We start from the raw sequence: 25,726 nt of genomic DNA, 5'->3' as shown, positions 1-25,726 counted from the left end.
CTCATAAAACTAATTTTCAATTCAGGTTGAATAAATTAGATTGCAATTGGAATAGAAGTGTCATGGGATAACTTGAGTATATCATACATTACATAGGTACATAGCATAAGCCAAATAGTAAGTACATGAACTGAGTGACTTGTACATAAGAAGAGAAGGCCCTGCCCCAAATGGTTTCCAATGTACAAGATCCACCAGTGCCTACAATATGCAGTGACCACACATGTAAATAATCCAGGGTTGCCGACCATTGTGATTGTCCTGAAAAGGAATTGTTTTTACTTCAAAACGCGTTGACAATAAATCACTATCTAGGGCCTGTCTTCTTGGTCTCCATTCCTACAGCAGCATGGATTAACCCGTTCTCTCTAGTTGTTATGGTTGCTCCCCAGTAATATAATATTTCCTTTCCGCTCTATCTACTTCTATCTCTCTTAGTAATGCCAGCACTATGCAGTTTGCTACCTTGTCGAAATGGAGGAACATGTAAGGAGTCCCATGATGATTATTACTGTCTTTGCCCATATCCTTTCACTGGAAAACACTGTGAGACAGGTAAGATTTTATTTTTATTGTTATTGGGTTGATATTTTTTTTTCCTGCTTGAATTGTCTCACTCTTTAACGACTTGCAGGACTGAGGCCCATTTCACACATCTGGCATTTCGCCGGATTGCTGGATCCGGCACACTCCAGTACAGTGCAATAATGTATCATGGCATTGCGGCAAGCTCCGGTCACATGCTCCGGTCACATGGCAGCATGTGACCGGAGCTTGCCGCAATGCCATTGTATAGTATTGCACTGTACTGGAGTGTGCTGGATCCAGCAATCCGGCGAAATGCCAGATGTGTGAAACGGGCTTTAAATGGAATCTGTCACAAGGTTTTTTGGCACCTATTCTGAGAGCAGTATAATGCAGTGGCAGAGATCCTGATTCCAGTAATGTGTCACTTACTGGGCTTCTTAGTGTCGTTTTCATAAAATCAGTGTTTAATCATCAGTAGATTATCATTAGAGGACTACTTGGTGTGCTGCCCAGTAGTCCAGCATATTCATGAGCTCTGTATAACTGCTAGGTATGTAGCAGAGAAAACATTGATTTTATCAAAATGATAGAAAATAGCTCATTAAGTGACACATTGCTGGAATAAGAGTCTCTGTCTCTACATTAAGTTATGCACACCAGTGACTATGTAAGGGGAATACATGGAATAGCAGAAACTGCTGTGTGAATACTGACTTGAAAAATCCAATAGCTATATGTAAGAGTGAAAATGTGAAAAATGGAATCTGCATTACTGCCATGAACATATGAATCAAGAGAAATTTAGCTACTGAATTGATCAATGCAATAGAGCCCCAACACTACGCCAAAGTATTTCTCTACGTTGGGGTCCCTAGCTTGTGTGTGTCCTCTCATGCAGTTAAAAAAACTTACCGTGTATGGGAAGCTGAGACCCAGGCTATTTATGCGTATTATATGGATTGGCAAGAGGTGTGGTTGGGGAGGGTTCCCAAACGAAAAACAACTAACAAATAAGGAATAACGTTTGGAACACCATTCTAAGTCTGAACTGCATGAGAGGACACACACAAGCTAGGGACCCCAACGTAGAGAAATACTTTGGCGTAGTGTTGGGGCTCTATTGCATTGATCAATTCAGTAGCTAAATTTCTCTTGATTCATATGTTCATGGCAGTAATGCAGATTCCATTTTTCACATTTTCACTCTTACATATAGCTATTGGATTTTTCAAGTCAGTATTCACACAGCAGTTTCTGCTATTCCATGTATTCCCCTTACATAGTCACTGGTGTGCATAACTTATCTCCCCATAGTGATGTTTTTTTAGTTTTTTTGCACCCAGTTCAGACTTAGAATGGTGTTCCAAACGTTATTCCTTATCTGTCTCTACATTATGCTGCTCTCAGATGGGGTAAGAAAAATCTAGTGATAGATTCCCTTTAAGATGACCAGTAACCACTGCCAGCAATGGTTATTTTAATAAATAGTACACAATGCAATGTTCTATGGAAATATGATCCAGAATTGTTATTTTATGGTGGTTATCAGTCCATGGAGAGCCTTTAGAGGCCGTAGTGGACCCAGATTACAATCACCAGTCCTACATGTGTTCACCCCATGCCTCATCACACTCTGTTGTCTTTTAAGTGGATAGACGGATGAGATGGATATAACTAACAAAGATCTACGTCTTCCTACCTAGGAATGAGAGGCCCTTGCTCATCTGGTCCATGTCACAATGGAGGCACATGTTTTCACTATCTCGGGAAATACAAATGTGATTGTCTACCGCACTTCTCTGGACGACACTGTGAGAAAGGTAAGTGACAGCCGTGGACATTTTATTCCTCTTTCCCTCGTAATGTTTTTAGTTTGTTTGTACTCTTAAGGATTTTAGATAATCCTATTTGATGTAAAAGCATAGTACAAGTTCATCACAAGCAAAGGATAAAATTTGTTACCTCTAAACATTAGTCTTTCTTTGACCATGTAGAGCTTCTTTCCCAGTTCGCCAAGTGTCTGCTTCTTAGAGGCGACCACGTGGTTGGCGGTCTCGTCAGACATTTGATAATTGGATATGGGTGGCATATTCTAGCAACATGCCACCATTGCGTTCCTGAAAAAACTAGTCTGATACTCATGTAGAATTTTAATTAAAAGTTGTCAAATTACCTCTTGATTAAAAGGAAAAAATTGGGGGGGCGTGGCCAGCAGGCAGCATGAGCGGTCGCATCTGAGAGCAGCTCCGCAGTCCAACGCTGATAAATACTATTAATCCTGCCGAAATTGGTGCCTAAATACACCTCCGGATTACCTGTGGTGCGGTGAGCATTCTGATCGGTACCATGAGTAGAGGTCGCAGCGCTGCGGCGGCTGAAAAGCTGAAGAAGTTTGCTCGGGACTCCCAGCAAGATGGCGTCGGCAAGCAGTCGGAGCGGGAATCCAGTGAGGCGGAGGAGGAGGAGAGCATGGAGGCCGGATCCAAGGAGCCGCGGGAGCTAACCCTGCAGCAAGTTACTTCGCAGTTACTTGCGGCGATCCAGGATTCAAAAGTGTCGCTGACGGGCAAAATCGAGGAGGTTAAGATTGATGTGGGACTCCTCCGGCTGGACCTGCAAAATCTGAGAGAGCGGGTAAAGGAGACGGAGCAGCGGATCTCCACGCTGGAAGACGACGCAAGAGCGACGCCGGGCAGATTGTCCTCTTTGGAGAGCGCGGCAAATAACTGGGCGCAAAGGGCTGACGATCTGGAAAACCGCCTGCGTCGCAATAATTTAAGAATTCTGGGGATGCCGGAGAGGGCAGAAGGGAGCGACCCATGTAAGTTCATGGAAACATGGCTTTCTGAAACTTTCCCTGATGCGACGCTGTCAGCGGCATTCGCTATAGAACGAGCCCACCGGGTACCGGCCAGACCTCCTCCCCCGGGAGCGCAGCCTAGACCTCTCCTGGCCCGACTGTTGAGCAGCAGGGATAGAGATGCGATCCTTGGTGCGGCGCGACGCAAAGGCCTGATCCTACATAATAATGCTCCCATACTGATTTTTCCTGACTTCTCTGCGTCTCTTCAGAAAACGAGGGCATCCTTCATTCAGGTGAAAAAACGCCTTAGAGATCACCATATTGCTTATTCCATGATCTTCCCGGCTCGTCTCAGAGTGGTTCATCAAGAGCGATCCTTGTTCTTTACATCTCCTGCGGAGGCGGATGACTGGATCAATACACTAAAGAGGAAGCGCTGATGCGTTACAGCCATGAGCGACGCCGAGAGGATCGCTGTTGTGTTGGCATCGTGGTTCTGATTGTTTATTTCATCTCCTTTGGATTGAGGTCGGTGATACGATTCCTTTTCCTGGGACGCCTGGAATCGCTGTTGCGATAGTTTTAGGATCATCCTATGCAGATAGTCGGCGTCCCTCGATATTGAAGGCGGCGATATATCTTTGGTTCCTCCATCTCTCCTACCAGGCGAGTGGAGCGATGTTCGGGATCGCAGTTGCGTCCGCGTCCAACTCCTTTGGCTCCAGTTTGTGGAGAAATTGACGATTCCATCAGGATGCGATGGTGCGCTTGCGACCCCCGGCAGTATGTGAGGTACTGGATGTGTTTATTATTGGCCTTCCATTGTGCCGGTCTCCAGGTTGGCCTCCCCCCTCAAGGCTGGGCAGCTGGAGATGGTGCCTCTGAGTGTGTCGGGACCTGAGCTCACTGCGATTATTACTAAGCCCTGTTTGAGTTCTGGCATACTCGTCGCTGGTGGGACCGGATTGGACTGTCTTCAGGCGGGACATGTGCCAGAACGCTGCTGCGGTGCCATGATCACTTTCATGCGATCTTGAACTATCCTGCATCTTGCGATCCAAAAGGGGACTTTACTCCGGGTCTGCAGTATTTGGCAACGCACTTAAGTTCAGGATGCTGAATTCTGTCTTTAAAGCTATATTAAGGTTTTTTGGGGTCACCATACATGATAGTCACTTATAATTTGGGATTGCCTGCAAATTCTCCTTCCATTTCCTTTACATTCCTATCTCTTCTTACCCCCTCTCAATCTCACTTACTTGTCTAATCCCTCGGCCCCTTTATCTCAGCCTTATACCCATCCTTGCTATTCTATTCCTATCTACCTCTAAGTCTTCTTTGCTATTTTCTCCAACTTCCCTCTTCAACCTTCATCTCTCTTCTTCAGTTTCCACCCAGTATGCCCTCCGTTACCTCTCTTCTTCTTATATTTCTATATTCCCTCCTCCTCACACTCTCTCTTCTTCCGCCCATCTTAATTTCTTTCCTCTTTCTTCTCTTCCCTTGCCCCTTTCTCTCTTCCTTACCCCCCCCCCTTTTTTTTTTTTTTTTTTTTTTTTTTCCCCTTCTCTCCTTTCTCTTCTCTCTTCTCTTTCTCTTTTTCCATATTTTTATGCCTACTTACTCTGGGTTCTCTTACCTACGTATGATTAAAGGTTATGTTGCAGGATAATTTAATACGTTGGACTGCAGGAGAAGCTTAAGTCCTTGTTTCGAGGACACCCCCGTACCAAGTACACCATCTAGCCACGTTGGTTCACCCTGGTCGTTACTAGGGACACAATCTCCTGGTCACACTACTGGATCAGTTCTTTCGGCTGTGTGTTTGCAACCGATAGTTTGTATTTAAGGGTACGTTTGCCCAAGTTCTACTGTGGGTTAAGTTTTTGACATTTCCCTATTAATTCAGTACGAGATACATTTCAATGGCTTTAAGTTTGATGACATGGAATGTTAGGGGGCTGGGCACATCCAGGAAACGGGCAGCAGTATTTGCACATATCAAAAAATCTAAAGCTCAGATTGTATGTTTACAAGAGACCCATTTGTTGTTGGAAACCACGAGAGTGCTTCAGAAGCCTTGGGTTCAATGGTCAGCTCACTCTGTTCATTCCTCATATTCGAGGGGAGTATCGGTACTAGTCCATAAAGCATTGCGGTGGGACCCGGGTAAGATTATAAAGGATAATGATGGGAGGTATGTGTTTATCCAGGCTCACATCGATGGGATCATGATAGTGATCTTGGCCATATACATCCCCCCTGCGATGGGAATCTCAATTTTGTATGAAGCGGCTAAGTTTGCCTCACAATTCCCGCAAGCCTTGGTGCTCTGCATGGGGGACTTCAATTTGATTAGTAACATAGGGCTGGATAGATTCAACACCCGACAGGTCCCGATCTCCCCTACGATGCAAACTAGACTGAGTGCATTCCTACAGGAGGTGGGGTGGAGTGACATGTGGCGGTTTTTTAACCCAGTACTGAGAGAATACACATGTTATACCCCAGGGAAAAACTCATTGTCTAGAATTGATTACATCTGTGGAAATGAAAGAGTCTGTGCCCATATGCAATCGGTGTGTCATCTACCCAGATCAGTATCAGACCACTCTCCGGTATTTGTCAGCATTAAGTGGGAGGGTTGTAAATCTCGTAAAGTGTCACGGAAGATTAACCCTTGGTGGCTGTCACTCTTTGGCACCAATGATAGGATTCCTGATCAGCTCAGGGCATACACCGAGACTAACTCCGTGGAAGAGAATCACTCGGCCTACTGGGACGCGCTTAAGGCGTATTTGAGGGGTTGCTGTCACTCCTCTATCTCTTATGTCAAGAAACAGGCGGCCAGAGAGGAGGAGGAATTGGCCACTCAAAATAGAATGCTTGAACACAGATTTACCTCAGACCCTTCTGAAGGAAACAGATCCCAGTGGCTACAGGCTGGGAGGAAATATCTTTTGTTCCTGCAGGATAAGGCTAAGAGGCATGTCTTCTTCATGAACCAGAGATATTTTGAGCAAGGGAACCAATCTAGTAGTTTACTAGCGTTCCTGGTGCGCCAATCCACTAGCTCACCTGCGGTCCTTAAGATCAGAGACTCCGGTGGCGAATCAATCACCTCCGTCACTGGTATCCTGAAGGTGTTTCTGGACTTCTATAGGAACCTATATGAGTCCAGGCTGGCTGTGTCAAGGGAGGAGATCACTGAATACTTGCGGGATCTGGAGCTTCCCAGATTGACTTTGGCCCAGAGGTCGGCCTTGGATGAGCCCATTAGCATGGAAGAGATGGTGGAGGCGATGGGAGCCCTCAATAGGGGTAAGGCGTCTGGCCCAGACGGACTCCCGATTGAGATATTCGACAAGTATAGGGTGGAGCTGGTTCCGGCTCTCCTGGAGACGGCTGAGGCTTCGTTCCGCAGGGGACGGTTGCCTGATTCCTTCTATGAGGCAACCATCGTGCTACTATTGAAACCAGATAAAGATCCACTGGATTGTGGCTCATACAGACCGATCTCTCTGTTGAACTCTGATTACAAAATTCTTACCAAAATTTTAGCAACTAGACTCAATAAAGTGATCTCCTCCATAATACATGAGGATCAGTCTGGATTCATTCCGGGTAGAAGTACTTCGGATAATCTGAGGAGGGCACAGGTGATTCTACAGATGGGCACCAAGTTAGAGGAGGATTGGGCTTTGGTCTCCTTGGATGCGGCCAAGGCCTTTGACTCTATAGAATGGCCATACCTGCTGGAGGTGCTGCGAGCATTTGGTTTCGGCAATGATTTTATTAGATGGATTGAGATTATATATAAAGCCCCAACGGCTAACATTCAGGTGGGAGGCGGAGTATCGGAAACCTTCCATTTGGAAAGGGGAACCAGGCAGGGATGTCCTCTATCCCCTCTTCTGTTCGCCCTTGCCATGGAACCGTTGGCAGTGCGCATTCGGACAGACCCAATCTACCGGGGAGTGAGACATCGTAAGGGAGATGAACGTTTGTCTCTGTATGCAGACGACCTGTTATTGTTTGCTTCGGATCCGGATTCCTCCATTCCTAGAGCCGTAGAATTAATCGACCGATTCGGGGAGTTCTCGGGCCTGTCAATAAATTGGTCAAAATCGTACCTTCTCTTCCTATCCCGGGACAGGGAGGAAATGATGAATACCCACATATGTAGGGTTCCAGTGGTGGATCATTTTAAATACCTGGGGATTATATTGACGGGAAGCCCTTCGGAGATGATAGCAAGAAACATTGCCCCCTTATTATCACACCTCGGGGAGAAATTTAATAGATGGAGCCAACTCCCGCTCTCAGTGGCGGGAAGGATTAATCTCCTTAAAATGATAGTGCAACCAAAGTGTCTTTACATAACCCAACATGTATTCGTGCAGATTCCCCGCTCTTTCTTTCGGTCCCTGGAATTATTGATGATCACCTTTGTCTGGGGTCCTTCCAGATCAAGGGTCCAGTTGGCCAAATTACAGAGACCCAAGGACATGGGGGGTATGGCCCTTCCTGATCTGTACTTATACTATCTGGCCGGACAATTGAAATATTTGGGACAATGGACACTTCCTGGGGTGAGGAGTTCTCCAGAGGGTCTTCTGGCAGAGTTCACAGGTATGGATCTCCTATGGCCATTGTTGACGGACCACAAGAGGGCTCCTGAGGGTCGGGTCCTCCCAATACACAAACTGGGGGCCAGGGTCTGGAAGGAGGCTAAAACCATTTTTGGTTTCCATGATATGCCAACTGAGACACCAATATGGGGTAACCTGGACCTTCCACACTTTTGTGGGCTGCCGGGGTTTGGCGAATGGAGGAATCGAGGAATAGTCTCCTTGGGATCACTGGTCCGGGATGGTGATCTCCGCCCCTTTGCGCAGCTGCGTGCAGAATTTGATTTGCCGGAATCTCATGGGTTTCAGTATCTCCAGATTAGGCACGCCTTTCGGGCTCAGTTCTCTGGTCGTGGGATTAGATTCTCTTCCTTTCCAGTCATTGGAATTATCAGATCACAGGGCCATGGAGGCATCATTTCCAAACTGTACTCTTCCCTTATCCGGGCCAAGGCCATGACCAGTCCTCTTTCTGTCCGGGAGAGGTGGAGTGCCAGGATCCCTGAAATTGATGATGTAGTGTGGGACGACATTGTCGAATCCCACACGCTAGTCTCTCCGGCAGTCAATAATAGACTGATTCAGTTATACATAATACACCAAAGTTATATGACTCCTCAAAGATTGAACAAGATAAAAAGGCGAATAATCTGGTGGGGGTGGGTTGTCCAAGATGCGGGAGAAACGGTGCTGATTTCTGGCACATGATATGGGATTGCCGGGTCATTCTCTCCTATTGGAGCGAGGTTGTAACGATTCTATCCACCATACTTCAGAAAGGAGTTGCTCTGTGCCCAATTCTGTGTCTATTTGGGGTGGTGGACGTACGCTCCTGGTCCCAAAATGAAAACTTGCTAATAAAAAAGGTATTATTTTTGGCCCGGAAGGGCATTATACTAAACTGGATGGGCACCCACCCTCCAACTAGAGCCTCATGGATTGCGTTGGTAAATGCTATAATTCCGTCAGGACACTATGTTTATAAGATAAGGGGATCATTACATAAATTTGACAAAATATGGGGTAGATGGATGGACTCGCCCTTGACCGGAGGATCACCCGGCTCCCTAACTGATAGCCTACAGTCGGTACTGGCGTGATAGTAACTAATGGTATTCTGATGGGTGGAAAGGAGAATATGTGGCTTATGATATAATGTATTGGGGATACTACGAGACCGCTGTAATCTGGGTTGCGCTTCTCTTATTGAGGTGGGCTTTTCGCCCCAGAATGGATATGTTTCATGAACTGACTCCTCTGCAATGATTAATGTGCTAAGGCCAGATTGAATGTAATAGTTGTGAATTCAATTGTTGTTGCTTTATTACTCTGCTTATCAAATAGTATATGTGTATACTTGTAAAGTACAAATTGCTGACTTATCCTATAATGTAATGTCTTACTTAACCTTCAATAAAACGAGTTTAAAAAAAAAGGAAAAAATTGGCCATTTACCACTAAAAGAAAAATATTGATAGAAGTGCTAGGCAGCAGATTTTTCCCTATTATATGTACACGACGCGGCCAATTTTTTGTTTTGATGTTATTTTTTTTTCCTCCCCTTCTTCCCAGAGCCATACTTTTTTATTTTTCTGTCCACCTAGACATACAGTATGACGGCTTGTTTTTATGCGGGATGAGATGTATTTTTGAAATATATCATTCATTTTACCATATAACTTACTGTAAAATGAGGAAAATATTCAAAATGTGGAGAAATTATAAAAAAACAAACAGAATTCTGACTTTTTTTGTGAAATTGTTTTTACGGTGTACAGTTTGCGGTAAAAATAACCTACCAATATGATTCTCCGCATCAGTACAATTACGGCGATAACACATGTCCAGTTTTTTAATGTATTTTAGTAATGAAAGTCAAGCACACAGTAAAAAACAACTGTTGGACTGTAGTAATACCTAGATCTGTCCATGTGGCCACTCTGCGATGAGTTTCACATTGCCCACAAACGCCAACTCCTCCACAAACCGGATATCCTTCACAAAGTCTACTAATGGCTGAAATGTTGGACCTTGATTTATTAAATTCCACAAAGTAATACAAATACATTTATCAGCATATCTCATTTATACCATTTCTGTGCTGAAGTAACTTCTAATTACATTAAGATATTGTTGGTGGAATCTTGTAAACATTTGCATCCATGGCATTGATTGTAGTGCTGTTTTTGTAACTAAATGCTTTAAAAAAATAGAGGTGCACTCAATTTTTAAACAAATTTGGCATGAAAGTTGGTGCAAATATCTTGGAGAACTTATCATATAGCTTCTCTGGATGCAGGCTTGCACAAATCCTTCTGTCTCTTCATGTAATCTCAAACAGTCTAAATAATGTTGAGATCATGGCTCTTTGGAGGCCATATCATCACTTCTAGGACACCTTGTTCTTTTTTGTAGGTTGTGGATAGTTCTTAATGACATTGGGGTCGTTGTCCTGCTACAAAATAAATTTGTAGCAAATAAGGCACCTCCCTAATTATAGTGCATGATGGATAAGTATCTGCCTTTATTTCTCAGCATTGAGGACACCATTCATTTTGACCAATCACCCAACTCCATATTATGAAATATTGCCCCAAACTGGCAAGGAGCCTACACCATGCTTCACTGTTGTCTGCAGACATTCATTATTGTACCTGTATATAGCCCTTTCGCAAACATACTGCCTTCTATTGAAGCCAAATATTTCAGATTTTGACTCATAAATCCAGAGCACCTGCTGTATTTGAGGGCACGCATCCAGCTAAAATACATTGCAGCAGAGTCTCGTTGGGTCCCTGTACTGCGATCTGCTGGCCGTGGATTAAGGCTATGAATATTCACTGCTTCCCTCACCCATAATCCATGCTGGTATCCGGCAGATGAACACGGTGTAAGTGGGCGCACAGTGATATAATGCCCTGCGCCACTTACACGCTGGTTAGTCGCAGCATGCCATCATCGGAGGAGAACATCAAGGGAGCCGGGGGAAGGGTTTTTACTTATTTAATTTTACTGTGTGTTGCGCCTGGGGTATCATATGTACCAGGATGCGGTCAGGATGGAGCCATAAACCTGGCTGGGACCATTATGGAGACATTTTTACCAGGATGGGGCCATTATGGGGACATGTATACCATGATGGGGCCACTATTGGGACATGTATACCAGGATGGTGCCATTATGGGGACATGTATACCAGCATGGGACCATTATGGGCACATACCAGGATGGGACCATTATGACATTATGGGGACATGTATACCATGATGGGGCCTTTACGGGGACTGTTATACCAGGATGGGGCCATTATGGAGACATGTATCTCAAGATGGGGCCCTTATGGGGACATCTATACCAGGATGGGGCCATGATGGGGTCAAAAACCATTATGTGGCCATGATGGAGACATATACATGGATGGGGCCATTATGGAGACATATATACCAGGATGGGGTCAGGATTGGCACATATATACCAGGATGGGGCCATTTATACCAGGATATAGCTATGATGAGGTCATACACCAGGATGGGGGACATATTTACCAGGAAGTAGCCCAGGATAGGGGCAATTAGAACAGAATGGGTGTCAGTACTACACAAGGGGGAGGAGGGGCAACTCATATGTCTTGATAGAATTTAGAATGCTACAACGCCCCATACATCTGACCAACATGTGGGTGGGGGCAGGCTCAAAATTTGCATTGGTGCCCATCGGACTCTAGCTACGCCACTGTTCTTGTGCATTGTTGAGTTGCATTGGCCAAGATTTAATGTTAAAAGGTAAAGCTTTTTGGCCACAATTCTCAAATCAACACTACTTTGGGGTCAGAGTTCTCAGGAAAGGAGATGAATGTATCTGGGTTCCTATGGTACTGCTGTGGCGCCCCTGACTTGGTCAGGCACCACTGAGTACTGCACCCATGCTGGGTCAGCACTTCCAGGTAATTCTAAAGGCTGAAATAGGGTGTGTACGCACAGACACATAGCAACCAGGTCTCCCACACCTTAGAGGGGACCCTTGGGCAGACCCAAGAGGGGGCGTGCCTCCACATCCCAGCTAGGGGTGCAGGGGAGGGGCTGGAAGCTAAGGTGGCAGTGGCTATCAGGAAAGTAGGAGAAGAGCCAGTCTGAAACGGAGAGCACAGAAAGAAGGAGCGAGCAGGCGCGCGGACATTCTAGTCAGACCCTGCACATGTAGTAGCCGTTAGCGGGGGAGAACGGTTACCGGTAGTTGGACAGAAAGACGCTGAGGAAGTCAGCTGGTCATGTACGGAGACCTCTGGTAACTAGGCACGCACGGGGAACAGGTCCCTAGAGTAGATGTCCATTTATTTGGTCTGCTGAACCTGCCGGTGGGGGGAACCACAAGTCCCACACCAACCAACTAGAGTCCGAGCATCAGCAGCAACGAGGGGGCCCATGGGGAGGATCGAGCCTGGAGCCATCTTCCTTGGTCCACGCTGCCAGCAAACGGGCCAAAAAGGGGAGAAAAGGCAATAGCGACTTCCCTGGATGAATCCCACAGTACTTCAAGTCAGGGGTTATCCGAAACAAGAAATGCTAGGAAGGCAAGTTAACAGTTACCCTTAGACCAGCCTGAAAGAGTTCCTGGTTCCACCTGGTTTATCTCAGCATCGCCCGGGTTACCTCACAACAACACCTGAAAGTGAGTAAACAAGTTAAAAGACCTCTTGGACTGTGCCTGAGTTATTCTGAGACCTGTTGTTCCACACACACCGGAGCCCCTGGGGCCACCCTCACTCACGGGAGGCCACACCATCGGACTGCAGATCCCATCAGCCCCAGACACTCGTTGAACCTGCAGTGGCGGTCACCCATAACTCTGACCGCAAACCGTGAGTGGCGTCACGACTCCCATGTAAATAAACCTGACATACCTGTTGCCAGCGGTAATCAAGTAGAGCTCCTGTGGCGTCCGAGAAGGTGGAGTGACGTCCCTGGGGCGACCGATACAGGTGGGCGACACACTGCCAGTTTTGAGCTGATGGCACTGCTGAACATCTTCTACTAGTCCTTATTGTTGCCCATTTTTTGGTGTCCCCAATGCTGGGAAATAGTCAGAAAGTTACCTATTGTGCAATACCATCAAGGAGGTGTCCGATTATTTCCAAATTTATTCTGCAGTAGAACAATGACCTCTAACATTCAGGCAATGTTCCAATATTATTAAGAACCATCTTCAGCTTAAAGAAGAACAGGGGAACCTAGAATTGATGGTGTTGAGATCAGGATTCTGTGGGGTCCATATTATCGAGTCTATGTGGGATTATATGAAGAGACAAAAGAATTTGCACAAGTTATGTCCACAGAATATCTGTGGTACGTTCTCCATCATGTTTGGAACAACCTCATTGCCGAGTTCCATGAAGAACTGTGCAATTGTAACTACAAGAATAGATGCTGTTTTGAAGCAAAAGGTCACAACAAATATTTGTTTGATTTAGATTTCAATTTAGGTAATTCAGTTTGCTAGGGGATAAAAATAAACTATTAACACTTGTAGTTTTGACAGTATTTATACTTTGTACCATTTTTTCCACACCTGCCTAAAGCTTTTGCACAGTGGTGCATATCATATTTTTATGCCATTGACGGTAAACTTAATTTATTTTCTTTACTGTTGGTGCATTTAATGAGAATAACTTTTTGTGGAGTTGATCTTCTTCCATTGTATTAACTATTTTATAGCTGAAATGGACTGTGGACCGCCAGAACATGTAAAATATGCAAAAGTAATTGTAACATCAACATGGCCTGGTGGAAAAGCAGAATACCATTGTAACGAGGGATACATAATGAGTAGCCCAAACAGTACCCGCATATGCAGCGAGGATGGCATGTGGAGTGAAGCACCTCAGTGCGAGGGTACGTCTTTTCTTCTACCTTTACAGAATCAAGTCTAAGGAGGTGGATAATGTAAAGATTTAGTCATGTAAAGGTCTTCTCTTGTCACTATAGAAATCGATGAGTGCCAATCCGATCCATGCCAAAATGGTGCCCTGTGCAAGGATCGGGTGTCCCACTTCTTATGTGATTGTCAAGAAGGATACAGTGGAAAACATTGTGAATTGGGTAAGACCATTTTTCAAAGATATACATAAATGGTTGCAAATAATTTGATGAATGGTTACCGGCTATTATTGTGCACCATGACATTCACCGAAGTTTTGCACTATTGTGGATTTTGCATGAAGCCATTGCATTCCATTGTACTATATCATCCTGGGGCGGACATATCATTCGTGCAACATGAGCAGCTGCACAAGGCCCCAAGAGGTAGGGGGGCCCACTTCTACCTCCAAAGTAGGATGAATTGTGCATTATGATGGGCTCTTGGGCTGCAAAGGGCCTTCTTGCACAAGGGCCATTATCTGTCTGTGTCTGCCAGTGTTATCATCCAAATAAAAACATGTAATTTGTCACCACTGATTCCATGTGCTTGAATGATTTTTTTCTGGAGAATATCTCTATCTGTAGAAGGCTATGTGCGCACGTAGCGTTCTGTCCCTGCAAAAATTTCTGCAGTGATTTGAACAGCACACGTGCGCTTCAAATCGCTGCAGAAAGAGCCCGTAATGAAAAGCCAATTTCATGCGCTCTGAGTCCAGCCTCTCCCATAGACAGAGCGGGGGCTGCAGGCAAAGCGCACAAAAGAAGTGACATGTCACTTCTTAGAACGCAGCGCTTCGGGCAGCAGCCGATGCGTTGCGTTCTAATACGCCACGTGCGCACGTCTCATGCATAATCTTCATAGATTATGCTGGGGACGCAGGACGCATGCAGTTACGCTGCAGTGCAGATCGCAGCGTAACTGCATGCAAATACACAACTTGCGCACATAGCCTTACTCCCATATTGTACAGGCTTAATGCACACCATGCAGTGCATGTAACAGGGTGGACCTGGGGTTGCTATCACTTCTTCACAGTGGCGCATTACAGAGGCAGATCCTGTGGACCTGTACAATCCGAAAATTGTGTCTGGTTATTCTTATGTGCTTTGCTTAACTTCTGTTTTGTTGTTAATTTGCAGACGTTAATGAGTGCTCCTCAAATCCATGTAAAAATGGAGGAACATGCCAGAATTTACCTGGTGCCTACCGGTGTGACTGCCCTGAAGGCTTTGTTGGTACCTACTGTGAGAATGGTAAACAAACAAAAAATTGCAATATGGTATTACTTACTCGCTTCAGATTAGAAAAAGATGTAACAGACCAGATGTTAGAAATTATAGTGATGTATTGCACCCTGTATGATCATCAAAGAGTGGACCACAGAGAAAAGTAACACAAGTGTGTTTATCATTTCCCATAGTCTTACAACACAAAGGAACAGTAGAATCTTTTTTTTTTTAAAGAAAATTATCTGTGAAGATGGTTGGAAACTTAGTTGTTTTTCAATGCTGACTAGAGTTAGTACATGGTAGATATCCAAAGTTCAATATTTACAAGATTTATATTAGAAGATAAGCCAATGCAGTCATTTTACATCCACAGCCATCTTCAAGTATCAGAAACCAGGAACACTGGCAGTTCTTGAAGCAGCTTGGTTTTCCTTTTAGAGGTGATACATTACAGTACAGCTCTAGAAGGGACTGACATTTGGAGACTCATTACACATACGTAGGTCCCGATAAAGATCCCATAAAAATGTATTCATAGAGAGACTCGTGTTTTCTACTTTATAAATATAATGATGATGTTTGTGAATGGAAATGTACTGATTAGCAAACATTAATAATTGGGATTTGGGTTAAATTTACTTATGCCAAAAAACTCTTTCAACATACAAGACTTGTGAATATGAATTTTAGTGTCAGTGTGTTAGTATACCCACTGATCGCCGTTTTGGTATCCAGCACCTCTCCAGTCTTCTGAATAATGTGAGCAGCATGTTGTAGGCAAATATATCCTGAATCTAACGATGTATCACTTAGATTATATGTAGCACCCGTTTTGACACAATCAGAATTTTTAGATTTAGCAATGTAGCAGAGCTGAGTGAGCTTCCCCACCCACACCACACTCACTATATAGATTGAAGGGGGCATGCTGGACTTCTGTATTCAAGACATTGTAGTTCAAGCAATGAGAAGTCCTGCTGGTTAAACAACGATTGGAAATAAACAGATCGGACCTTGACAAGACAGGCATCCCTGATTTCCATGTTTTAACCCTTGCAGAATGTTGACTTCAGATTACATACAAAAACCTGCTGACAGATTCCCTTTAAAAATCTTCTTTAAAGGGGTTAGGCATAAATTTATTTTCTATTACATGGCTCTGTATGGTCTAAAAATAATAACTTATGCCCATATAGTGGTTCCCCACCGCTTCTCCATAGTGCTGCATCCATCTCTCCCAGTCTCTTAGCGTCCTCTTCCAGCACGGGCACATGACTAAGGCAACAAATTACTGGTCACATGTTCTTATAAACAAAACAGCGTTTAAAAATACCAGCCCCAAAATTTTCCCAAATTGTATTTGCAAATTTATTTATTTTTTACTAGTCCAATGATTTTTAAAAGATCAAATTGGACTTGGTGTCCCTTCTAGAAGGCTTGGGATGAAATTTGAATTTGGAAACAGGGAACCTTTAGGCTATGTTCACATGTTATAAACAAAGAGCCTCATAACCGGTATAAATATGTATAACCATTACAGACCTCCTCAAGTGAGGGGCCCTGTGGTAGACACATACTCCATGGAATACATGAAAAAAAACAGAGAAAAAGAGTATTTACGGTGCAAAATTCTAACAAAGTTTATTTAATTACATGATTAAAATGACACACAAACAATCAGGGCCATGATAAAAAGGGTTAAAACCACATGGAAGGGTAATAATTCTGGATTACTCTAAGTACCCTGAAAAAACACTTTATATGGGGTTACAGAAACGATTGAAAACCCATGGAAGGTAAGAGAGGATATCCAGTATAGTGAATTACAATGCAATAGAAAAAAAAATGAGTTAGTTCTGTAAATTAGATATAACTGGATATCGCGTCTACCAAAGTGCATGTGCCAGGTAAGAACAAGAAGTCATGATAAGTACCATGGAAAGGGTAATGTAGCAATGACCATGATCAAATTGTGATTGTCAGGGACAAAGAAAGCTCCCCCAGAGGGATATTACCACCCAACCTGCCCTAAAGCCATCCTCTAACGTACGTTTCGCTAAATGGTGAATCACAGTGGCTCCAGCTTCATCAGGGAAAGGCAATCTTTAGGCTATGTTCACATGTTGCATTTTTTTTTGTGTGTTTTTCATGAGTTTTATGTCAATTAAAAACTGCTTTTTACAGTATCGGCAAAAGCTATGAGATTCCAGAGTCTCATGCACACAGACTTTCCTGACTGAAATGGAAAACTGCTGGGGTATTTTTGTTTTTTTGTTTGTTTTTTTTTTAAAGACACTGCATGTCAATTCTTTTTGCAATGTTTTTTCATCATTGAAAGTAAAGAGAAAGTGCAAAAAACATTTTTGCTGCTTTTGTAATGAATGAATCTAACTGTATTAAACAAATGACACCAAAAACTCAGCAAAAAATGCAGCAAAAGGAAAGCAAAACCTGCTTTTAGGAAGCATCTTTTTTTTACTGCCAAGAGAGTAGGTTTTAGATGCAGTAAAAATGCAGCAAAAATGCAACATGTGAACATAGCCGCAAATAGTTTTTATATTGTATCTTTCTACATATTAATAAATTAATTTTTCATTTCATTCATTTTCAGAGCTGGATGGTTGTCAGTCTTCTCCATGTCAGAATGGGGGCAAGTGTGAGAATCTTGCAGGTTCTTATCTGTGTGTATGTCCTAGAGGTTTCTATGGCTATCATTGTCAGACAGGTGAGTTGCTAATGTGCCTATAATAAGGTTACTGTGGGATACCAATATTAGCGGCTATCTACGATTAGTAAAAATGTACACAAAGTGCCCCTCTTGTCTATGGGAGGTTTCTGTTATTGCAGACTGCATCTCAACCCCATTCAAGCTGTTCAGTCACCGCTCTGTGTATAGAGAGCGGCAGCTGTAACTGTGCCCCCCGCACTGACAGACAGAGTGGTTACTAAACCCGTGCCGTCCCGTCCCCTATGATTGAAAACTGAACGCTGCCGCGATGATTAGAATTCATTTTTTTACCAGCAGCAGGTTCCAAACACTATTAACCTGCAGATTAACCCCTCATCTGCAGGTTTATAGCGTTTTTTCATGTGACAGATTCCCTTTAAAGGGAATCTGTCACCAGGTTTTTGCCACCCAATCTGAGAGCAGCATAATATAGAGACAGAGACCCTGATTCCAGCGGTGATTCACTTGGCTGCTTAGTGTAATTTTGATAAAATCACTTTTTAATCACCAGTAGATTATCATTAGAGGACTAATTGGAATGCTGCCAAGTAGTCCTGCATATTCATGGGCTCTATATAACTGCTAGATCTGCAGCAGAGAAAATATTTGTTTTATCAAAATGACATCAAACAGCTCAGTAAGTGACAAATTGCTGGAATCAGGGTCTCTGTCTCTACATTATAATGCTCTCAGATAGGAGAGCGAAAACCTGGTGACAGATTCCCTTTAATAGTCAAGAATATCGTTTACAAATATGCACAACTAGTTCTTGATTTTATGTAATAATATCATGTGCCTTGCATGACACATTAGTCAAAACTTCTTTATTAATCAATAAGTGAAGATATAGGAGCTGATTCATTAACGGAAATCTGTCAGTAGGATCAAGCCCCTAAGCCATCTATATGGGCATGCAGGTCATTTCCTTTAGTAAGCTGTTGATTATCAAGAAGTATATGATGTCTTAGGTTCACATAAACAGCTGCGAGAAGAATTTTATTTTCCAATAGCTGTGTCTCTCTCTGTTTCATTGAAGCAGAAAAGCCAGCGATTAAACCTCCTCTTTGGGACAGGCAAAATAGCAAGTTCTTCCACTCCCTTATGAAAATGCCAGGAGTTAAATCCTCAGCTTGTAATTTTTTAGTCACGGCAAATGGGTGATTAAGCAATTCCTTCAATTCAGCCACCTGTGTCCATTGACCTTCATTTAGGGTTACCTGAGGGTTCACCATATCTATAAGAAACGGTTTTAGTTCAAGAAATCGATCAATCGTTAAATAAGTGCTGCCCCACCGAGCGGCTTGATTGATGATTGCCCGTTTATATGTCTCTTCAAGATGGAATCAATTTTAGGGGTTCTGGCGGCAATAATAAGCTCAAAAACAGATCCTCACAAAGAATGAGCATGTCAGTTTGTGGCGTTTTTCTAATCTGCTTTTGCTATTGAAAACATTATCTATGAGCTCAAAAACCTTTCAGGTGCGGTTTTTTAAAAAGCTGATCTACTTTTGCAACTGAAAAACGTATCCTCAAGAAACGCAGCAAAAACACTGTGTGAATGCAGCCTTAGATCAGGAATAGAGCAGCCATTTATAGGACATTTCATAACTTTCCCAAATTCCTATGAAAAAATATTCAGCACATTCTGCATTGAATCGGTGTACCCAATTTATTATATATTTTAGGAGTCAGGAGTCGGTCCATTTTATACCGACTCCGACTCCACAGCCCTGGTTGCAACTAAATGCTGCTGCATGAACGCTGTGTTTGAGCACAGTCTTAAAATAATTTTTATGTAAACTAAATCATGCAGGATATATACAGTATCATAGTGTGGTTTTGATTTGCATTTATCTGATCCTCTGCATTAATTCTGTTTTATAGTAAGCGACTTATGCCTGCTTAACCCATGTGGCAGCCGTGGTGTCTGTGTGTCCAGTGCAGAGGGTGCGGTTAGCTGTAATTGCCGAACTGGCTATACCGGCATCACTTGTGAAAGAGGTAACATTAGTTTATAAAGTTTGTTCAATGAGTCCTGTTAAGGGGGCTTTACACGCTACAATATTGTTAATGTTTTATCGTCGGGGTCACGCCGTTAGTGACGCACATCCGGCGTCATTAACGATATCGCAGCGTGTGGCACTTTTGTGCAACCTAAAAGGATCGCGAAAGCGGCCAAAATCGTTTGCCGCGGAGAGGTCGTTCTAAAACCAAAAATCGTTTAACGCTCATTAGCGATGTTGTTCCTCGTTCCTGCGGCAGCACACATCGCTATGTGTGACAATGCAGGAGCGAGGAACATCTCCATACCTGCTTCCACCGGCTATGCGGAAGGAAGGAGGTGGGCGGGATGTTTACGTCCCGCTCATCTCCGCCCCTCCGCTTTTATTGGACGCCTGCTGTGTGACGTCGCTGTGACGCCGTACGACCCGCTCCCTTAGAAAGGAGGCGGATTGCCGGACAGAGTGACGTCGCAGGGCAGGTAACTCCGTGTGTCGGGGGTGCGCGATTTTGTGCGCAACGGGCAGCGATATGCCCATGTTGCACAAACAATGGGGGCGGGTACACTCGCTAGCGATATCTGCAATGATATCGTAGCATGTAAAGCCCGCTTTACTAAGAACATCAGGCCAAATCTTAGTTAAGTCCATGTTCCCCTGACTAAAGTTGGTCAAACCGACTATCTTGGAAGGGTGGAATGACAGAGTAATGTGTGTAGGAACCTATTGACTGTCCCCCGACATAATCTGGTTGGGCAATTTCAATTTTAACATATGACCTTTTTGGTATTCAGGAGATAAGCCGCTGCTAGAGTTTTCTGGCTGTGGCTTTCTCCACTATCCTGATAAAGGATACAATGAACAGAGCCGAAAGCTCCCATGTATAGAGGGTCCCCCCTTTGCGAAGCCGGATTCGCCTGTGCATGGGGAAGTTATCTAATGTGTATGGGGACCTTAGGAGCCATGTCCAAAACTAAGACTTAACAACTCCCTTAGTAGACCACTCTCCAGTGGTCACAACAAGCTCACCTTCATTTTCCCTATAGTCACCTCCAGTCTCAACCCAATTTTACATTACTTCTGGCAGCCTACTCCACACCCCCAGATGTTACAGCACTTTCTTTATTTAGTTTTATATACATATAACGCCCTCCATCAATAATGTCCTATTATCTGGCTAGCTTGACTTATTCACTAACTTGTTATGTGCAATACAGGGTAATATTGTGGTACCGTGTTAGCCAGAAAAATCAATTGAAATACTATGTCCCAAGAATGACAAAAGTATTTTAGGAGTGATACCTTTATAGGCTAACCAGAAAAATCATATTAGCAAGCTTTCAGAGCACACAGGCTCCTTCTTCAGGCAAATTACAAATGTTTTGTAATTTGCCTGAAGAAGGAGCCTGTGTGCTCTGAAAGCTTGCTAATATGATTTTTCTGGTTAGCCTATAAAGGTATCACTCCTAAAATACTTTTGTCATTCTTGGGACATAGTATTTTAATTCACTAACTTGTTGAAACATTCCATGAGTTTCAACACTTGTTTGAATGTTTCTATGTCTTCCATTCATTTGTAGGGAAAGTGATTGAGAATATTTTGTCAATTCTTCACCAAGAACTGGGACATTGTATTTAAAATTCTCAGGATCAAAGGGATGTATTTGCAATAGATGCACACACAGTCAATGTATTGTAGTGGCTCTGTTTTTGAAAGATAGTAGCCATATTTTCTTAATTCTGAACATTCTCTTTATTAGTTAAGACCTATTTCTTTCTCCTGCCCTCTACAGAACTGCTGCCTCCTCTGTCTTTGTCGCTGGGTGCCGTAGGAGAGAACAGTGTTTGGGTCTTCTGGACACCACCCGAGGAAGGGTCTGGACATTCATCAGATGGTTTTGCTGTGAGCTATACGGCTCCAGATGGTTCCTCAAGGACAGACTTCGTGGAGAGAGGTCAAACTGAGCATGAGTTACGAGGACTCATCCCAGGACGCTCTTATAACGTCACAATTGTCACTGTGAAGCGCAACCTACGCCACAATGATATTAGTCGTCCACTTACACTTTCTGCCCGCACAAGTGAGACATTGAAAATTATGAATTGACAAAAGATGCCTGCCTCTTTAACCCAAAAATCATATTTTATGGACTACAATCATGTATGTGTATCTGAGACTGGTGCACACTTGCTGTACTAAAAATGTATTTTCCACTTAATAGGACCACCTACAGTGGACAGACCACGGGTCAGTTCTGTGACAGAGTCTTCTATTATGGTTTCCTGGTCGCTCAGTCCACACAGACACTTACTAGTCGCGCATGTTAAACTGTCCTTGCAGCACCCCAATGAGAGGATTCAGCAGGCAGAGCAGGAGCCTTCAGCAGGAGAATTCACTTTCAGGTGAGTATAAGGAGTACAGAAAAGTTTACACCCTTAAGGATCATATACTTTATGTGGGATACTGCATGTGGGATACAGCATGAAGTCATCTACATAAAATGTTTAGAAGAGCAGCGCAGGATTTGGACCAACTAGAAAGAAAAAAGTAACATTAATTTCTTTGTCGCTCCATTGGGAGACCCAGACAATTGGGTGTATAGCTATTGCCTCTGGAGGCCACACAAAGTATTACACTTAAAAGTGTAAGGCCCCTCCCCTTCTGGCTATACACCCCCAGTGGGATCACTGGCTCACCAGTTTTGTGCTTTGTGCGAAGGAGGCAACACATCCACGCATAGCTCCACTTTTTAGTCAGCAGCAGCTGCTGACTATGTCGGATGGAAGAAAAGAGGACACATATAGTGTCCCCAGCATGCTCCCTTCTCACCCCACTGTATGTCGGAGGTGTTTGTAAGGTTGAGGTACCCATTGCGGGTACGGCGGCAGGAGCCCACATGCTGATTCCTTCCCCATCCCTTTTTACAGGGCTCTGGGTGAAGTGGGATTTACCGGTCTCCAGGCACTGAGACCGTGCTCCATCTACAGCCCCTGGAGAAGATGCTGGATGGAGCGGAGTACATCAGGGACATGGCCCTGCTTCCTCAAGGTACTCTGTGTCCCCGTGCATTTGGCGCTCACACCGCAGCATGCTGGGTGTTGTAGTGCGCCGGGGGACATCAGCGCTGCGGCGCCTGTGCCATGGCCTCATTCAGCTTGCTGAAGCAGGCTCACTTATGGGAATTGGTCGCGCCGGCCGCTGGGACTGCGGCGCGGCTGGCACTTGTAGTGCGCCGGGGACTTCAGCGCGGCCTGCGCTTTTACGGCGGCCGCGCTGATAACTAGAGTCCCCGGCTTTTGCGGCCTGCTTCCGTTCGTTCCCGCCCCCAGACCTGCCAGTCAGGAGAGGGGCGGGACGCTGGCCACTTCCAGGAATCGGTCGCGCCGGCCGCTGGCAGCGGCGCGGCTGGCACTTGTGGTGCGCCGGGGACTTCAGCGCGGCCCGCGCTTTTACGGCGGCCGCGCTGATAACTAGAGTCCCCGGCTTTTGCGGCCTGCTTCCGTTCGTTCCCGCCCCCAGACCTGCCAGTCAGGAGAGGGGCGGGACGCTGGCCACTTCTATGAATCGGTCGCGCCGGCCGCTGGAACTGCGGCGCGGCTGGCACTTGTGGTGCGCCGGGGACTTCAGCGCGGCCCGCGCTTTTACGGCGGCCGCGCTGTTAACTCGAGTCCCCGGCTTCTGGGCCTAGTCTCCCTTCGTTACCGCCCACAGCCCTGACAGTCAGGGTAGGGGCGTGACGCTGCATAGAGCAGAGCTGAGAGCTGGAGTATGTTTTGCATACTCCACCCCTCTCACTGTGTGCACTGTGAATCCGGATTCCCGCACTTTCTCAGGCACGCCCACGGCTTCCTTCTCTACAAGGACACCGGCAGCCATTAGTGTCAGTTTCTGTACGATACAGAGACAAGTGTGGAAGACCCTGGCATTCTGATAGTCACACAATCGCTGTAACAGGCGTTAAGCAGCACCTGTGGTGCTAACCCCACTAGTGCAGAAGTGCACTTATAGATATGCTTGTACTATATACATTGCACTGTTTGGTCGCACGTTGTATATACCCTCCTGGATTATGCGGAGGAGTTATCAGCATATTCTCTGTGTAAAACAAAGGTGCAGAACCACATGTTTTTCTATACAGCTGGTACAGCATGTACGGCTATACGGCCGGCAGGTACATAGACTCCCATTGTATGCACTAATGGCCAGGAGATGAGGACGGTGTCTGCAGTATTTACTGACAGTTTTTCTGAGACTATGGCTATGATACTAGAAGCCTAGCAGTCCGGACATGTCTCTCACAATATGGGCACTGTTGAATCATTGATCCATGGCCCCCCTCAGTGTGAATAACTAACAGCTCCGGGAATGTCACACGCATCCCAGAGTCACGGCTCTGCACGGACGTCAGTCCCAGACAGCCTAAGTGGGCTCGCTATGAGCGGCCTCGGTTTCATCAGGGTCCTAACAGAAGGACTCGCTGTGTAATGAGGCGGAAGTAGCGGCTCAGGATTCTGATCCTGAGACCGCTCTCAATCTGGATACACCTGATTGTGACGCCATAGTAAATAATCTTATAGCGTCCATCTATAGAATGTGGGTTATTTCTCACAGCTCCTCCAGTGGAGGAGTCAGCTTCACGTATTTTTCTGGACCACTCTGCCTTCAGAGAGGCAGTCCAGGAACACCACGCTTATCCAGATATGCGCTTCTCCAAACGGCTTAGGATACACGTTATCCCTGTCCCCTGACTTGGTCAAGGACTGGACCCAATGTCCCGAGCGGCATCCTCCAATCTCCAGGCTTATAGCTAGATCCATAGTTGCAGTGGGAGATGGAACTGCAAACTCAAAGATGCCACTGACAGACAGATGGATCTCTGGTCGAAAGCCATCTATGAGGCTGTCGGCGCACCGTTGGCTCCGGCATTCTCTCCCTTGGGGCACTCCAAGCTATTTCAGCTTGTCTTACACAGATTGACACGGTTACACGTACATCTGTGCCGCAGGTGGCATCCTTAACCTCTCAAATGTCTGCATTTGTTTCTTACGCGATTCAGGTTGTCCTGGACTCTGCGAACCGTGCGGCGGTAGCCTCCGCTACTCCGTGTTTTTAAGCAGAGCCTGGTCTGCTCGTTAAGTGAATGGCAGGCAGATTCTGCTTCCAAAAAAGGTTGCCTAACCAGTTGCCTTTTTCTGCTGACCGACTGTTTGGTGAGCGTTGGATGTAACCATCAAACAGTCCAGGGGTAAGGATTCATCCTTTCCTCAGCCCGGACACAACAAACCCCAACAGAGCAAGAGGCAGTCGGGGTTTTCGGCCTTTTCGAGGCTCGGGCAGGTCCCATTTTTCCTCGTCCAATGTGGACTCAAAAGGATCAGAGGAGCTAAGATTCTTAGCGGGCTCAGTCTCGCCCAAAAAAGCGACAGTCTGAAAACCCGCTTCCAAGGCGGCTTCCTCATGACTTGCGGCCTCGGTCGGTAGCAGGCTCTCCCGCCTTGGCGATATTTAGCTGCCATAGGTCAATGACCATTGAGTGTGAGACATTCTGTCTCACGGGTACAGGATAGAGCTCACTTCTCGTCCTCCAACTCGATTCTTCAGAATTTCTCCACCTCCCGGCCGGGCCGCTGCTCTTCTGCAAACAGGGTGCACTCTATAGGCAGAAAGAGTGAGGACCCCCGTTCCTCTTCAGGAACAAGGTCACGGTTTTTACCCCAAATTCTTTGCGGTACCTATAACAACGGGCCGTTCCGTCCCGTTCTGGATCTAAAAATGCTCAGCAAGCTCGTGGACACCAGGCGGTTCCGGATGGAATTCCTCCGCCATGTCATCGCCTCAAGGTCCCAAGGATATTTCCTAGCATCATTAGGCATCAAGGATGCTTATCCAC

General features: G+C 45.1%; 1 protein-coding gene across 2 annotated transcripts in view; it reads left to right on the top strand.

Moving 5' to 3' along the window:
* Nucleotides 1-25,726, top strand: part of SNED1 (sushi, nidogen and EGF like domains 1) — a 347,445-nt gene that overhangs the window by 268,976 nt on the left and 52,743 nt on the right. For both annotated transcript variants that reach the window (XM_075340866.1, XM_075340865.1), the window contains 9 exons: nucleotides 439-555; nucleotides 2,232-2,348; nucleotides 13,674-13,850; nucleotides 13,944-14,057; nucleotides 15,018-15,131; nucleotides 17,719-17,832; nucleotides 19,720-19,836; nucleotides 21,629-21,916; nucleotides 22,058-22,238. In XM_075340866.1, coding sequence (XP_075196981.1) covers nucleotides 439-555; nucleotides 2,232-2,348; nucleotides 13,674-13,850; nucleotides 13,944-14,057; nucleotides 15,018-15,131; nucleotides 17,719-17,832; nucleotides 19,720-19,836; nucleotides 21,629-21,916; nucleotides 22,058-22,238 — 1,339 coding nt within the window. The remainder of the gene's footprint in view (nucleotides 1-438; nucleotides 556-2,231; nucleotides 2,349-13,673; nucleotides 13,851-13,943; nucleotides 14,058-15,017; nucleotides 15,132-17,718; nucleotides 17,833-19,719; nucleotides 19,837-21,628; nucleotides 21,917-22,057; nucleotides 22,239-25,726) is intronic.

The sequence above is a fragment of the Anomaloglossus baeobatrachus genome, chromosome 3, assembly GCF_048569485.1.
Source record: "Anomaloglossus baeobatrachus isolate aAnoBae1 chromosome 3, aAnoBae1.hap1, whole genome shotgun sequence".
Lineage (NCBI taxonomy): Eukaryota > Metazoa > Chordata > Amphibia > Anura > Aromobatidae > Anomaloglossus > Anomaloglossus baeobatrachus.
The sequence above is the reverse complement of the archived record's forward strand: the minus strand, read 5'-3'. Positions and strand labels throughout refer to the sequence as shown.